At 44.2% G+C, this 14,685-nt stretch overlaps 1 protein-coding gene across 2 annotated transcripts in view; it reads left to right on the forward strand.

The window, feature by feature from the left end:
* Window positions 1–5,237: 5,237 nt before the first annotated feature.
* LOC113641410 (serine protease HTRA1A-like) overlaps window positions 5,238–14,685 on the forward strand; it is an 18,372-nt gene continuing 8,924 nt past the window's right edge. Inside the window, exons 1-3 of one of the 2 annotated variants that reach the window (XM_027144072.2) lie at window positions 5,238–5,861; window positions 9,858–9,957; window positions 13,927–14,131. In XM_027144072.2, coding sequence (XP_026999873.2) covers window positions 5,345–5,861; window positions 9,858–9,957; window positions 13,927–14,131 — 822 coding nt within the window. In that variant the 5' untranslated portion in view covers window positions 5,238–5,344. The remainder of the gene's footprint in view (window positions 5,862–9,857; window positions 9,958–13,926; window positions 14,132–14,685) is intronic. The other variant, XM_027144074.2, reaches the window with a different exon arrangement.

Raw genomic sequence — 14,685 nt, forward strand, 5'->3', positions numbered from 1 at the left:
TCTTCCAACATAACCTAGAGGATTCATAAGCAAATTGTGGCATTAATATCAAAATGACCTTATTAACAGTACACATGGATGCAGCCACATGAATGACTATTCTTATTGCATTGTGTCATTAAGCAGCTAGCAGTGATCACATCTCCATTCATAATTTATACACCTGGTAAGCAGGTCTTATAAATGTCATGTCGTATAAATGTCGTTGGACGATACTGATTGGCTGCCACGAAATAGCAGGTCCCTCCTAATACGGCAGGACTTCCTGCTTCCAATGGCAGCTACTTCCTGCTGCCAGCTGCCGATTTTTCGCTGAACCCCGTCTCGTTAAAATCTCCTCCTAAAAACTGATAGTCTTTAAAATCACAGCTGGATTAAAGTTCACATAAGTTATTTAAAAATAAGACTCGATCTGGGCCGTTAGTTGGAGCATAAATGTTAATAAATACAAGATTAAAAAGTTCATATTTTGCTTTAACCAACATTAGTCTACCAGTAACAATCTCTTGTGTGGTGTAAGATTCTGGTATGAAATGTTTGGCAAAGAGAATGCCCACTCCTGCACTTACTGAACTCAGTGAACTTAAAACAGCTTCACCTTCCCATTCCATCATCCATCTAGACTCATTCTCTTTATCACTGTGTGTTTCTTGTATAAAACATCACATCTATGTGTTTCAGTTTCAATAATTCATACAGTTCTGTTCTTTTTCTAACATCCCTTCCTCCACGTAAATTTAAAGAAGCAATGTTAAAATCAGACATGAGATAAAGTATGACATAGAAACAGACTACCATTATGTCACAGAGTAATAGGTCATGCACTGTCATCCTCATCGCACAGCAAATCCTGTCTTGTCCTTATTACAAGCTTTTTTAAACGATAAACTTCTTGGTGTGTGAAGCTTTTATTTTTGTCCCTTATTATGTTTGTAGCCGAGTCCACAAAACGTTGTCTGTCGGGGAAGTGCTGGTCTATTTTAACTCCCTTCATGTTCTTGGTTTTTTGGAGAAACCTTTTTATCTCCTTAGCTGTGTACTCTATGTACCTGGCTGTTCCTTATTGAGATTGTCCTCATCGCTGTCCGTGTCTGTGTTGGTGTCTTGCTCACTGCCCGACTCCATCACTGCTTCTTGACTGTTTACACTTTGTTGTTCATGTTCTGCTTCAACAAGCCCTTTCTTCCTAGTCTGAAAGCCACTACTGCTTGCTTTAGACATTCTTTTGGATCTGACCACAGTGAACCCTGCATCAGCTGTGATCAGATCCGTGACATCTGTAGCTACAGACTCCTCACTACTCTGGTTTATGACCGCCTCTGTGTTCTGTTCTGGTTTATCATTAGCTTATAGATTTTCCTGTCCCGTCTCCATCTGTTCTGCTTCTGGCCCAGTTGTATTCTCTACTTCTTCTTGACCTTGTGTGTTACTGTTCCCTGTTTTATTTCTTCCTGCCGTTCTGTCTGTACATTGCTTTCCTCATTGTCATACTTGTCTTTTTCTTTCTGTATTCCTGTCTCCTGAACACCATCAACCTCTTTCTCAGGACAGTTCCTGAACATATGTCCCTCCTGACCACACCCAAAACACTTCAACACTCCAGAAGTAGCAAAAATGACAAATTCCTCCCCATTTACTTTGACTTTAAACACAATATTCAGGTCTTCATCCCTGTTGTTTAAGATCATATACACAAATCTCCTATAGGACAAAATGTGCTTCATCTCGGGGTCTCAGCTTGTACTCAGCTTTATCTCAGACACTGGTCAGTTGTGCAATCAGTACCTTATCGTCTATGTAGGGGGGAACATTGGACAAAATAACCCTTTTTGAGAGGCTACTGAGGGGAAAAACTTTGACCAGAGTGTCTTTGATCACAAACTCAACTTTGTGAACTTCATCCACAAACATTACCACTGCCTTGTTCATGCGGCCGGCAGAGACAATGCTCCTTCCGCCGATTAGCTTAGCTACCGTTGCGGCGCACTCCTCTACGGTGCACGTGACAGTCGTTAGCAATTTAAACCCATGTTTCCGGGTCAGGTTTGTTAAAGCCATGACGCCGAAAGAAAGGAGAAAAGTTAAGCCACTACAATGCCTCACACACACACACACACACACACACACACACACACACACACACACACACACACACACACACAGCTCTACGCTCACTCAAGTCACACACCATACAACATAAAGAAAAAAGCAATAAAGGTAGAGTATTCACTCGCACCTTCACTACACGCTCACACGCTCACGCATGCGCACAGAGAGAGAGAAAGAGAGAGAGAGAGAGACGGAGATACTTAAAATACTTTTCCTCAAATTCCAGCTTAGGTTCAGAGCAGATTGTAGACCATGATACACTGTTTGAACCCCGGTGCTATCGAGGGTTAAGGGTCTCGCGTTGAACAGTGGCAACTTGCCGATGGTAGGACTTGAACCCCAACCTTCCAATCAACAACTGTTTAAACTACCACTGCCCCAAAGAGTGCAATCTTCTTCTTCTACTTTCAGCTTTTCCCATTAGGGGGCGCCACATCGAATAATCAGTTTCCACCTAACTCTATCCTCGGCATCCTCTTCTTTCACACCTATTACCTTCATGTCCTCATTTAACACATCCATATGTCTCCTCTTTGTCCTTCCTCTTGACCGCTTACCTTGCAGATCGATCTCCAACATCCTGCTACCAATATAACCATCTCCCTCCTCTGTACATGTCCAAATCTAGTCTCTCTGTCCTTGTCCCCAAAACGGCCAACCTGAGCTGTCCCTCTGATGTCCTAGTTCCTAATCCTGTCCATCCTCGTCACTCCTAAAGAGAACCTCAACATCCTCATCTCTGCTACCTCCATCTCTGCCTCATGTCTTTTTCTCACTGCTACAGTCTCTAACCCATACAGCAGAGCTGCTCTCACTACCGTCTTCTACACCTTTCCTTTCATTCTCTCTGACACTCTTCTGTCACACACACACACACACAACACTCCTGACACATTTCTCCACCCACTCCAACCTACACTCGCCTCTTCACCTCTTTTACACAATCCCCGTCACACTGGATTGTTCACCCCAAATCCGTCTTGAATAATCTAGAAAGAATCTCCCACTGCTGTCTCTCCTAGACAAGTCCACACCTCCACAGGTATCTGGACCAACATCCTTTCCACTCTTGATTCTTCTTAGTCTTCCTCAGCTCATTCTTTCCAATGGAGCACAGGAGAATAATAAAAACAGACTAGCCTGGTGCTGCAGGTGCTTGCATGTTCTCTGCCAGGTTCTTCGGTTTCCTTCCACCTCCAAAAACAGGCTCTTTGTAAATTTTCCATTAAGCACATAATTACCCTAATCCCTAAATGAATGGTGCTCTGCCATAGACATCCAGGGTGTATTTCCACCTCATGGAACACTCTTTCCACCACTGGAGAGCCACAACACTAAAGCCTATGATCATGTTTAGACCTTAGGGAACGACACTCTGGTGATCAGCTGGCTAATGTGATGTCACTGGAGTGACATGTTGAGCCCATCATCTAAAATCACAGCACAGCTTTAAGGTGATATTGTAACATGATATATCTAGGACTTCAAATGTTATTACACACTCCGAAAGCTTACATCCATGTAGCTCTTGTAGACATAATTCTGTCTGGTCAGAGCTGCTGAGACGTTACTCAACTAAACTGAAGTGTTTTATTCCTTATCCAGAGCGACGTACAGAATCGCTTAGGAAACCTTTTTTTGTTTTTATAAACATATATGCAACAAATCGAGAAAGAAGTGCTAGCTGAAGTGGTTCATGAAGATGAAGGTCTTCAACCATCGTTTGAAGATATCCAGCGACTCAGCTGTTCGGACCTCTAGGGGAAGTTCATTCCACCACCTCGGTGCCAGAACATTGATACTTCCCTCTTCCCCTGAGAGATGGTGGGACCAGTGGAGCAGTGCTGTAGATCTGAGGGTACGAGGTGCAGTGTGAGGAGTGCTGAGGGCTTTGAGGTTTATATCTGATGTGTTCAGCTACAGGAGCCAGTGGAGGAACACAGCAGTGTGGTGGTGTGGAGAACTTAGGCAGGTTGAAGACAAGTCACACACAGCTGCATTATGGATCATTTACAGAGGATGAATTGTGTTCATATGTAGACCTGACAGAGAGAGCTGCAGTAGTCCAGTGTTGTCATGACAAGAGACTGAACACATACCTGAGCAGGGATTATTGATTTCCAACACTGTAATATTTGCAATACTTTATATTTTAGTAATATGATGAATCGGTTACTTTGGGAACAGTGGTGACATTTTCCACACTCCGAGTAAGTGTTGAACTGAAAGTGTCAAAACCCAAATAATCCACCAGAGGGCGGTGGACTTACAGGCTGCAAACGCTGATGTGGTGAGAACCGAAGAGCACTAGATGGACAGTGGGGGTCCATGCAGAATTCTGCTCCATAGTCCTCCAGGAGACGGAGCTTGTAGACCTCAAAAAGACAGGAGATGAACTTGTAGACATCAAAATGGCAAAAGAAGGAGCTTGTAAACTTCAAAACATGAGGAAAAGGAGATTGTAGACTCGCAGACTTCAGGATAATAGAACCTTTTAGGCATCAGAATGCAAGTTTAATGTTTTAAATCTCCAAATGACAGCAGCTTGTGGATTCACTGTGGAAGTCAAAATTGTAGATATGAGAATTTGTAGATTTCAGGAGAACCGGAGAAGGAGCTTGTAGACCACATGTTTGCAGGAGAAGGAGCTTGTAGACCACATGTTTGCAGGAGAAGGAGCTTGTAGGCCACATGTTTGCAGGAGAAGGAGCTTGTAGACCACATGTTAGCAGGAGAAGGAGCTTGTAGACCACATGTTAGCAGGAGAAGGAGCTTGTAGACCACATGTTTGCAGGAGAAGGAGCTTGTAGACCACATGCTAGCAGGAGAAGGAGCTTGTAGACCACATGCTAGCAGGAGAAGGAGCTTGTAGACCACATGCTAGCAGGAGAAGGAGCTTGTAGACCACATGTTTGCAGATGTGAGTGTGTAGAACTCAAAATAGGGCATTAGGGTTTTGTAGACCTCAGCATGTGAGGACTAAAAGTTCTTAGTCCTCAAGATCTCAGAAGAAGGAGCTTGTAGAACTTGTAGTATTTTTTTGTAAAACGTGTATCTGATTTTCATTCTAAAGTCATATGGCGTGTGAGTGATGGATGCGCTCTGATTGGTCAGAAAAGTTAAAAGGGGCGGGGTCATCCAGTAAAACACATCGACTAACACGTTCCTCTTCTTCTGTTCGCTCAACAGTGTGTACGCACGTGAGTGTGTGTGTGTGTTTGTGTGAGTGTGTGTGATGGAGTCGCTCGTGCTCAGCTCCGTGCTGCTGTGTCTAAGCTCTGTAGTTCTTGTTTGTCCGGTGAACGCGCGGATCGGTAAGCGCGCGCTGATCGGTGCATGTCCCGCGCGTTGTGACAAGTCTCGCTGTCCTGCGCTGCCCGCGCGATGCGCCACGGAGCTCGCGCTCGACGCGTGCGGCTGCTGCGCGGTCTGCGCATCCGGTGAGGGCGAGGCGTGTGCGTTAACTGGGGGCGCGAGGCGGCTCGGTGATCCGGTGTGCGCGCGCGGTCTCCGGTGCGTCGAGTCATCATCATCACTACCACCATCTTCTATAACCTCATCATCATCCTTACCAGTCGTGATCCGGCGAAGAACGCGAACAGCACTGTGTGTTTGCGCGAGCGAGGAGCCGGTGTGCGGTAGTGACGGAGTCTCGTACCGGAGCGCGTGCGAACTGAAACGAGCCAGTGAGCGCGCGCAGGAGCTACAACAGTCCCCAGTGCTGCTTGTGCACAAAGGAGCGTGCGGAGAAGGTGAGATGCCGTGTGTGTGTGTGTGTGTGTGTGTGTGTGTGTGTGTGTGTGTGTGTGTGTGTGTGTGTGTGTGTGTGTGTGTGTGTAAAATGCTGATGAGGCACATATTTCCCTTTCTTTTTTCTGCCAGTACATCTTTATCATTCTTTATGAGTTATAGAGTTCTCTTTCTTTCTGCTTCTGTCATCTTCTGTCACTGTGTAAGTGTGTGTGAGTGTGTGTGAGTGTGTGTGTTTGAGAGAGAGAGAGAGAGAGAGAGAGAGAGAGAGAGAGAGAGCAATGATGAGAGACAGAAAATCAGGGAGACAGGAGGAAACATATTGTAAAATACAGACAGAGTTTGACTCCTAACCCTAAGGTTGTGGGTTCGAGTCTCAGGCCGGCAATAACACGACTGAGGTGCCCTTGAGGCACCGAACCCCCCCGACTGCTCCCCGGGCGCCGCAGCATAAATGGCTGCCCACTGCTCCGGGTGTGTGTTCACTTTGGATAGGTTAAATGCAGAGAACAAATTCTGAGTCTGGGTCACCATACTTAGCCGTATGTCACGTCACTTTGCCAGACGGGGAGAGAGAGGTACAGATACATGACAAAAACACGTGCTGTCTGACAGACAGACAGACAGACAGACAGACAAATAGACATGATGAGAGACAGATTGGTGAAAATGAAGATTAGCTGTAAGATAATGAGTTTAACATTAAACCTTTTATTAGTCTAAAGTATTTTTACGTCTCTGTTTAATGGAGAAAATCTGAACTCTTGAAGTTCCTTGTCTCTAAGTTCTTTTGCAACAGCAATGTTCCACATTCTGCGTTTTTTCCACCACAAAAGAGCAGGTTCTGAAACAGAAACATGGTGATGTCATGGGTTTGGAGTTCTTTTTTAAAACCACCATTAAAATAAAATTATATCACTCAAAAAAAATGTAAACATTGTTGATACCGGATCTCCGTATGGTTCTGCAAAGAATCTTTTCTTGTGTTTCATCTACAACCCAATCAGTGACAGAGAAACATCTCTGATGGTGAAACACTGATGTAGGGATGTAGAGTTACTTACATACAACAGGATGTTACCTAAAAGATGTTTCCAAGAAGTTCTATGTAGAACCTTTTTTTGTCTACAAGTTTGTCCTAGAAAGTGGCTCTAAGTACAAGAAAAGCTCAGCGAACTTTATAAAGAACGCTTTACTGTCTGAAGGACTCCCCTAAAACGTCTTGGTGGATGGTGGCTACTTTATCATCTGATGTAACAATTCAGCCACATTGGAGGGTTTTTCTTGTCGTTGTTCTTGTTCTTTGTCATCTTCATGGGAAGGTTCTCTGGAGAACTCAGGTAACTCAGGATCTTTGTCTGATCTCTCTCTCTCTCTCTCTCTCTCTCTCTCTCTCTCTCTCTCTCTCTCTCTCTCTCACACATCACCATCTGACTTTCATTCATCTGTTTATTCCCTCAGTCTAACCCAAACCCTTCACAGCTCATTTCATTTCACTGCACACTTTCCTCTGGCTGCTGCGCACTTTTTCCACCTGTGATCCTCTGTAATTAGGCAGCATCAGTGAGAAACTACAGATCAGCACATGCACACAAACACACACACACACACACACACACACACACACACACACACACACACACACACACACACACACACACACACACACACACACACACACACTACGGTGTAAACACGGTGACAGTCAGGCTGAGTGTCAGGAATGTTTATGAGCAGAGATAATCAACAGTGCGGTTTGTTTCAGGCTGAATGACATGTGCACCTCACTTACTGAAAATTAGCGTAAATTACAGAGCAGGAGAGACAGAAGATTTCCAGACACGCCTGAGTGAGGAGACGGCAGAAAAGTGTGTGTGTGTGTGTGTGTGTGTGTGTGTGTGTGTGTGTGTGTGAGAGAGAGAGAGAGAGAGAGAGAGAGAGCGAGAAAGGGCAGCAGAGGAAAAGACAGAGAAACAGACAGATAAAGGGAGAATCAGGGAAAGAGATGAAGGGATAAATAAACAGGGGTTTCTGACTGCTAGAGGTTAGTGAGTGTGTTCCAGCAGAAACTCCTACACTCCTTTACACAGCTACACTCCACTATACACTTCTACACTCCTTTACACACTCCCTTATACACTCCTACACTCCTTTACACACTCCACTATACACTCCTACACTCATTTACACACTCCACTATACACTCTCTTATACACTCCCCTATACACTCCCCTATACACTCCCTTATACACTACTACACTCATTTAGACACTCCACTATACACTCCTACACTCCTTTACACTCTCCCCTATACACTCTCTTATACACTCCCCTATACACTCTCTTATACACTCCCCTATACACTCCCCTATACACTCTCCCTTTTACATTCCCCTATACACTCCCCGATACACTCTCCCTTTTACATTCCCCTATACACTCCCCTATACACACTCCCTATACACTCCCCTATACACTCTCCCTATACACTCCCCTATACACTCCCTTATACACTCCCCTATACACTCCCTTATACACTCCCCTATACACTCTCCCTTTTACATTCCCCTATACACTCCCCTATACACACTCCCTATACACTCCCCTATACACTCCCCTATACACTCCCTATACACTCCCCTATACACTCCCTTATACACGCCCCTATACACTCCCCTATACACTCCCAAATACACTCCCTATACACTCCCTTATACACTCCCCTATACACTCCCCTATACACTCCCTATACACTCCCTTATACACTCCCCTATACACTCCCAAATACACTCCCTATACACTCCCTTATACACTTCCCTATACACTCCCCTATACACTCTCTATACACTCCCTTATACACTCCCCTATACACTCCCCTATACACTCCCCTATACACTCCCTTATACACTTCCTTATACACTCCCTATACACTCCCTTATACACTCCCCTATACACTCCCTATACACTCCCTTATACACTCCCTTATACACTCCCCTATACACTCCCCTATACACTCCCTTATACACTCCCCTATACACCTCCCTTATACACTCCCCTATACACTCCCTATACACTCCCCTATACACTCCCCTATACACTCCCTTATACACTCCCCTATACACTCCCTTATACACTTCCTTATACACTCCCTATACACTCCCCTATACACTCCCTATACACTCCCTTATACACTCCCCTATACACTCCCCTATACACCCCCTTATACACTTTCCTATACACTCCCCTATACACTCCCCTATACACTCCCTTATACACTTTCCTATACACTCCCCTATACACTCCCCTATACACTCCCTTATACACTCCCCTATACACTCCCCTATACACTCCCCTATACACTCCCTATACACTCCCCTATATACTCCCTAATACACTCCCTTATACACTCCCCTATACACTCCCCTATACATTTCTACACTCCCTTATACACTCCTACACTCTCCTATACACATTACCCTAAACACTCCATGTTTCACTCCATACACTTTATACACTTCTACTCTCCGTTACACACTCCCATACACATTCCTACACTACCTTTACACACTCTCACACCCCGACATACTTCTGCACTTCCTTACACACTTGTGATATGCACCATTTAGTAGTTGGGCACATGAACCAGGGTGCAGTGTAAGCTGTATTGTAACACAGTGATGAAGTCCTCTATCATCATCAGCCACACTTTAGCCAAAACACTCACTTAAAGACTTATAAATGTTTTGATTCCTTTTTCGTTTGTTTTATTTAACTCTTCTCTTTTTAGATATATTTTTTTCTACTAAACCATAAATGAAGCCTTTCTGAGATGGACATAAATAAAGAGAAATGAAATAACCAGTCTGATGTTTTTTCCTCTTCACATGATGCCATTGTAATTTTCAGGGACTTGAAATTTGTGTGTGTGTGTGTGTGTGTGTGTGTGTGTGTGTGTGTGTGTGTGTGTGTGTGTGTGTGTGTGTGTTTCTCTACTGTAGTTCAGGAAAAGCCAACCAGTCTGAGATATAAATACAACTTCATCGCTGACGTGGTGGAGAAAATCGCACCTGCTGTCGTTCATATTGAACTCTACCGCAAGTAAGTGTGTGTGGGTGTGTGTGTGTGTGTGTGTGTGTGTGTGTGTGTATGTTTTACACATTCTCATCTCATCTCATCTCATTTTCTACCGCTTGTTGTCATCCAATAAAACCATGTGGAGTTATTCTTTAAACACAATAATTAACTGTGAAAGAAGGCAGAAGATCTCATTTAGACATAAACGTATGGCGTCTCCGTCTCAATGAAATCGTATTTGTAGATGGATTTATTTTCATCCCACTGTAACGCCGATGACTCATCGTCTCCTTTCTTCTCTCTCCATTCCCATAACTGCACTTATCTCAGCATGTTCGGAAGACATCTTGTTATAGATCGCATCTTAACTTAACCTTAACTATAAATAAATCCAAGCAAGACTGAGCTGATCTATATATATATATATATATATATATATATTTGTGGATGCAGCCCCAACTTAGACCTCATCATCTTGTGGTCTCCATGGAGAACTGTTGGATCACACCAAGTGACCTCTGACTCAGTCTGGCTGTAGACATCTTTCTAAACTGACATCTCTGCAGAATTTCTTTTTCACAACAAGCTAATCTGGTCATTTCATCTCGTCATCTCGGGATTCTGCTGCTTCTGCTACTTACCGTACTTCTGGCAGGGCTTCTGAGCTATACTATACGTTTCCTGATCCAGAATTCAGCTGAATTACTGGTTTTCATCTTTCCACGTTCTCATACGTAACAAAATTGTTACATTCCCTTCAAGTGGCTTCCTGCCACGATGCCGCTGATGGTCTTCAAAGCCAAAAAAACTGACCCATAACTTCCTGAAGACAATTATCCAACCCTGTTTTGCTTTTAAACACACAAGTTTAAGTAATTGACTGACCAGAGAACCGAAGTCTCGGCACTGACGTCTCCCTGAAATTAATCCCTTAATAGAAGGTTTTTTCTGACTATTCCGTCCGAATGCCTCAGTAGAGATCGGCCTAAACGGCCAAAAACACTTCCATACTCAGTAGGTATCAAACATCTCAGAAGCATTCTCTATCAGAGATGGTCTAAGTCAGGGGTCGGCAACCTTAAACACTCATGCCTCTTTTCCACCAGAAAGAACCAGGTGCTGGTTCAGAGCTAGCGCTGGTGCTGGTTCAAAGCTGGTTCCACTGACGAACCTTCTATGAACCGGTTTGCCTTTCCATCGGCTAGAGAGCCGTCAGAGCGCCGAGTGTGACATCACTGTATACGTGTCACGTTACCGAGCGCAGCAACGTTAGCACAGCAGCGACAAACACAACAACAACAATGGCTGATGTTGCTTTATTGTTAATGCTCATGGCTTTGTGTGAACCTACATTAGCATCCAAACGTGGCGAATCCGACGTGTACATGCAGCTCCGTATAATTTGTATAAAGTACATAACGTTATTTTATTATTAACACAGAAAAAAGTTAGCCTTAGCATGTAGCTACATACTATCATGTGTGCTGATAATGCATCATATCGCGGTAAAGTAAAAGTGTATTAAACATTAGTATACTTAAGGTACATTATCAAATGCGCTAACAGTAGCCCCGCCCACAGCTCCTGATGCAAAGCGGTTCTTAAGTCTAGACCAGCAATGTTTTGGTGCTACTTAAGAATCACTTTTCCTTATTCGGAGCCGGTGCTTTGGCGGTCGAAACAGAAAGAACTGGTTCTAAATTAGTCTCCGAACCTGCACTCATTAAAATGTGACCTATATCAGATACCAGTGTGAACTGTTTGCTGTTTCGAATTGACCCGCATGCGCAAACGAACGATAACGATGACATCACACGCAGCACGCCGACGCGCTAAAAAGTTGGCGAGGTTACGGAGGAAGTAATACGATGTATTCAATGCAAACATAACCACTTTATATAACACTCTTAACACACACACGTTACCAGTCACGTTTGTGTCACGTTTTCGCTGGCTCAATAAAAAAAAAAACGTGTCAGAAAAGTTTTTTTTTTTTTTGCGCCAGCGAAAACGTGACACAAACGTGACTGGTAACGTGTGTGTGTGTGTTAAGCAAAAAAAGTCTTCACCCGGCGCATAATTGTGACGAATGTCGATGTAAATCCATCCATCAAATCCGCCTTGGTTGTTCACACTGCGGCCACATTGGAAAAAATCAGATTTGGGTCTGATTCAGGACACATGTGGAAGATTTGAGTGTCCACACTCCTCCTGAAGAAGTCTGACCTGGTCACATGACCCCAAAAAAATTTGGGCCACTTTTACCTGCAGTGTGAACGGGGCCTAAGAACTCCAGTGGAGACGCGCTTGATCCCTGCCCGTTTCCATAGAGACGGCGGTGCGGACTGATACATTTTGGGCGCTGCGGCTTATTAAATATATGATAAATAGTCAAAAAGTTTTTCTGTGTGAGAAATACGATGTGTGGCGGGAGAGTGTGAGGATAGACCCAAATGTGTGACTGTCACTCTCAGTGCGTGACACTTGACAACACCGCATGACATCAAAATTTTAACTTGCCGGCTGCAGCAAACCAAAAATGCGTCTGCTGGCCTCTAGTCAAATGCTCTAACTCGCGCATAGGTCCTGAAGTTCCCTCATGTCACTGAGGTCAGTGCACTGACTTCCTGTAGCAACAAGAATCCAATTCCATCTAGGGCCGGGCGATACATCTGAAAACTGTATCACGATATCGGTGCTTCATATCGGTCGATATCGATAATTATCGATTATTTTTACGACCCATTTAAAATAAGGACCAGGAGAAAAATATATTAGATTTAAACCTTTTTATTGTAAACTTCACCTTCGTCTGATCAGAATCCCCTCAGTTATTAAGGCAGAAACGTCACCAAGCAGGAAACCTCCAATAATTATAATGTAAACATGAGTCTAAAGTCACAATGAACACTTAACTATTATCTCTTAACATTTAAGGTGAGAAATGACAGGAAATGTAAGAAATGTTTAATAAAGTGTAATAAAATAGTGCAAAGTGTTAAATATAAACATTTCCTGCTTGGCATTCGCCGGGTACTGAAGAGGAATCCAGCAGACCGGCACGAGACGACGACACGGTGCAACCAAACGTGACACTGTTACATGATTGGCTTTTTGGCGTGTCACTCCCTACGTTGCTAGGTTACCAGAGAGCAAACGTCCTTCTCAACCTCTGTTTTCTTCCGAACTAGAATAAAAAAAATCGAACACATTTTTTTATCGATATCGATCACGTGTCTATCGCGATACATATCGTTATCGTTTTATCGCCCAGCCCTAATTCCGACATCTCTTGTACTCATGTTCCATGCACTCAGGTCTTCAACCTTACACTTCCTAGTGTGTCCTTCTCTCAGGTCTAGAGCAAGATGTTGCTCCTTCTGGATCCTCGGTGTCATGTCCGTACGCCAAACAGCCTTGTATCTTGATATCTTCAGGAAAAGACTAAAGGCCACTTTTCCTCAGAAGATGTTTTAATTAAGACATTTCTGTTATTCATATATTTATAAGTGTGTACAATAAGTGATGCTGGGGACACGGTGGTTTAGTGGTTAGCACGTTCGCCTCACACCTCCAGGGTTGGGGGTTCGATTCCCGCCTCCGCCTTGTGTGTGTGGAGTTTGCATGTTCTCCCCGTGCCTCGGGGGTTTCCTCCGGGTACTCCGGTTTCCTCCCCCGGTCCAAAGACATGCATGGTAGGTTGATTGGCATCTCTGGAAAATTGTCTGTAATGTGTGAGTGTGTGAGTGAATGAGAGTGTGTGTGTGTGAGTGAATGAGAGTGTGTGTGCCCTGTGATGGGTTGGCACTCCGTCCAGGGTGTATCCTGCCTTGATGCCCGATGACGCCTGAGATAGGCACAGGCTCCCCGTGACCCGAGAAGTTCGGATAAGCGGTAGAGAATGAATGAATGAATGAATGAGTAAGTGATGCCTTATTTAGGTCCACACTGTTTTTTTCTTCTGAAAGCTGAGGAACTTTGTCTTTCTTTCAGGATGATGTACAGTTTGCGTGAGAGGGCCGTGGCGACCGGTTCGGGATTTATCGTGTCTGATGACGGACTGATTGTCACTAACGCCCACGTCGTCGCCGATAAAAACAGAGTGAAAGTGGAACTGAAAAACGGACAGTCGTACGACGCCAAAATCACCGACATTGACGAAAGATCAGACATCGCTCTCCTCAAGATCGACTCTCCAGTAGGAATTAGTTTTCTTCCTCCTTCCTCTAATTCTCTGAGGAATGATTATGATGATGATGATGATGAATGGATGAGGAAATGGAGGAGGAAGTAAAGAGTATGGTTTAAACAAATTGCCTTGTGGGGAGAGAAAGACAGACAAAGAGAGTGAGGACGTTTTATAGCCTCGATCATGCAGAAAAGTGATTTATAAAACAGGACAGAGAGAGAGAGAGAGAGAGAGAGAGGGGGAGAGAGAGGGAGAGAGAGAGAGAGAGAGAGAGGGAGGGAGAGAGAGGGAGGGAGAGAGAGAGGGAGAATGAGGGAGAGAGAGAGGGAGAGAGAGGGAGAGGGAGGAAGAGAGAGAGAGTGCTGAGGTTATGGGAGAGAAACAGTCACTACATAAATATCTGGGGTGTGTGTGTGTGTGTGTGTGTGTGTGTGTGTGTGTGTGTGTGTGTGTGTGTGTGTGTGTGTGTGTGTGTGTGTGACCACAGAATGGATAGCACATGCTCAGAAGGAAAAGTTCTGTCTCTCTCTATTCCTTTTGGTGTTTCACTTTTGCTCTCTCTG

Source organism: Tachysurus fulvidraco, chromosome 12, assembly GCF_022655615.1.
Source record: "Tachysurus fulvidraco isolate hzauxx_2018 chromosome 12, HZAU_PFXX_2.0, whole genome shotgun sequence".
NCBI lineage: Eukaryota > Metazoa > Chordata > Actinopteri > Siluriformes > Bagridae > Tachysurus > Tachysurus fulvidraco.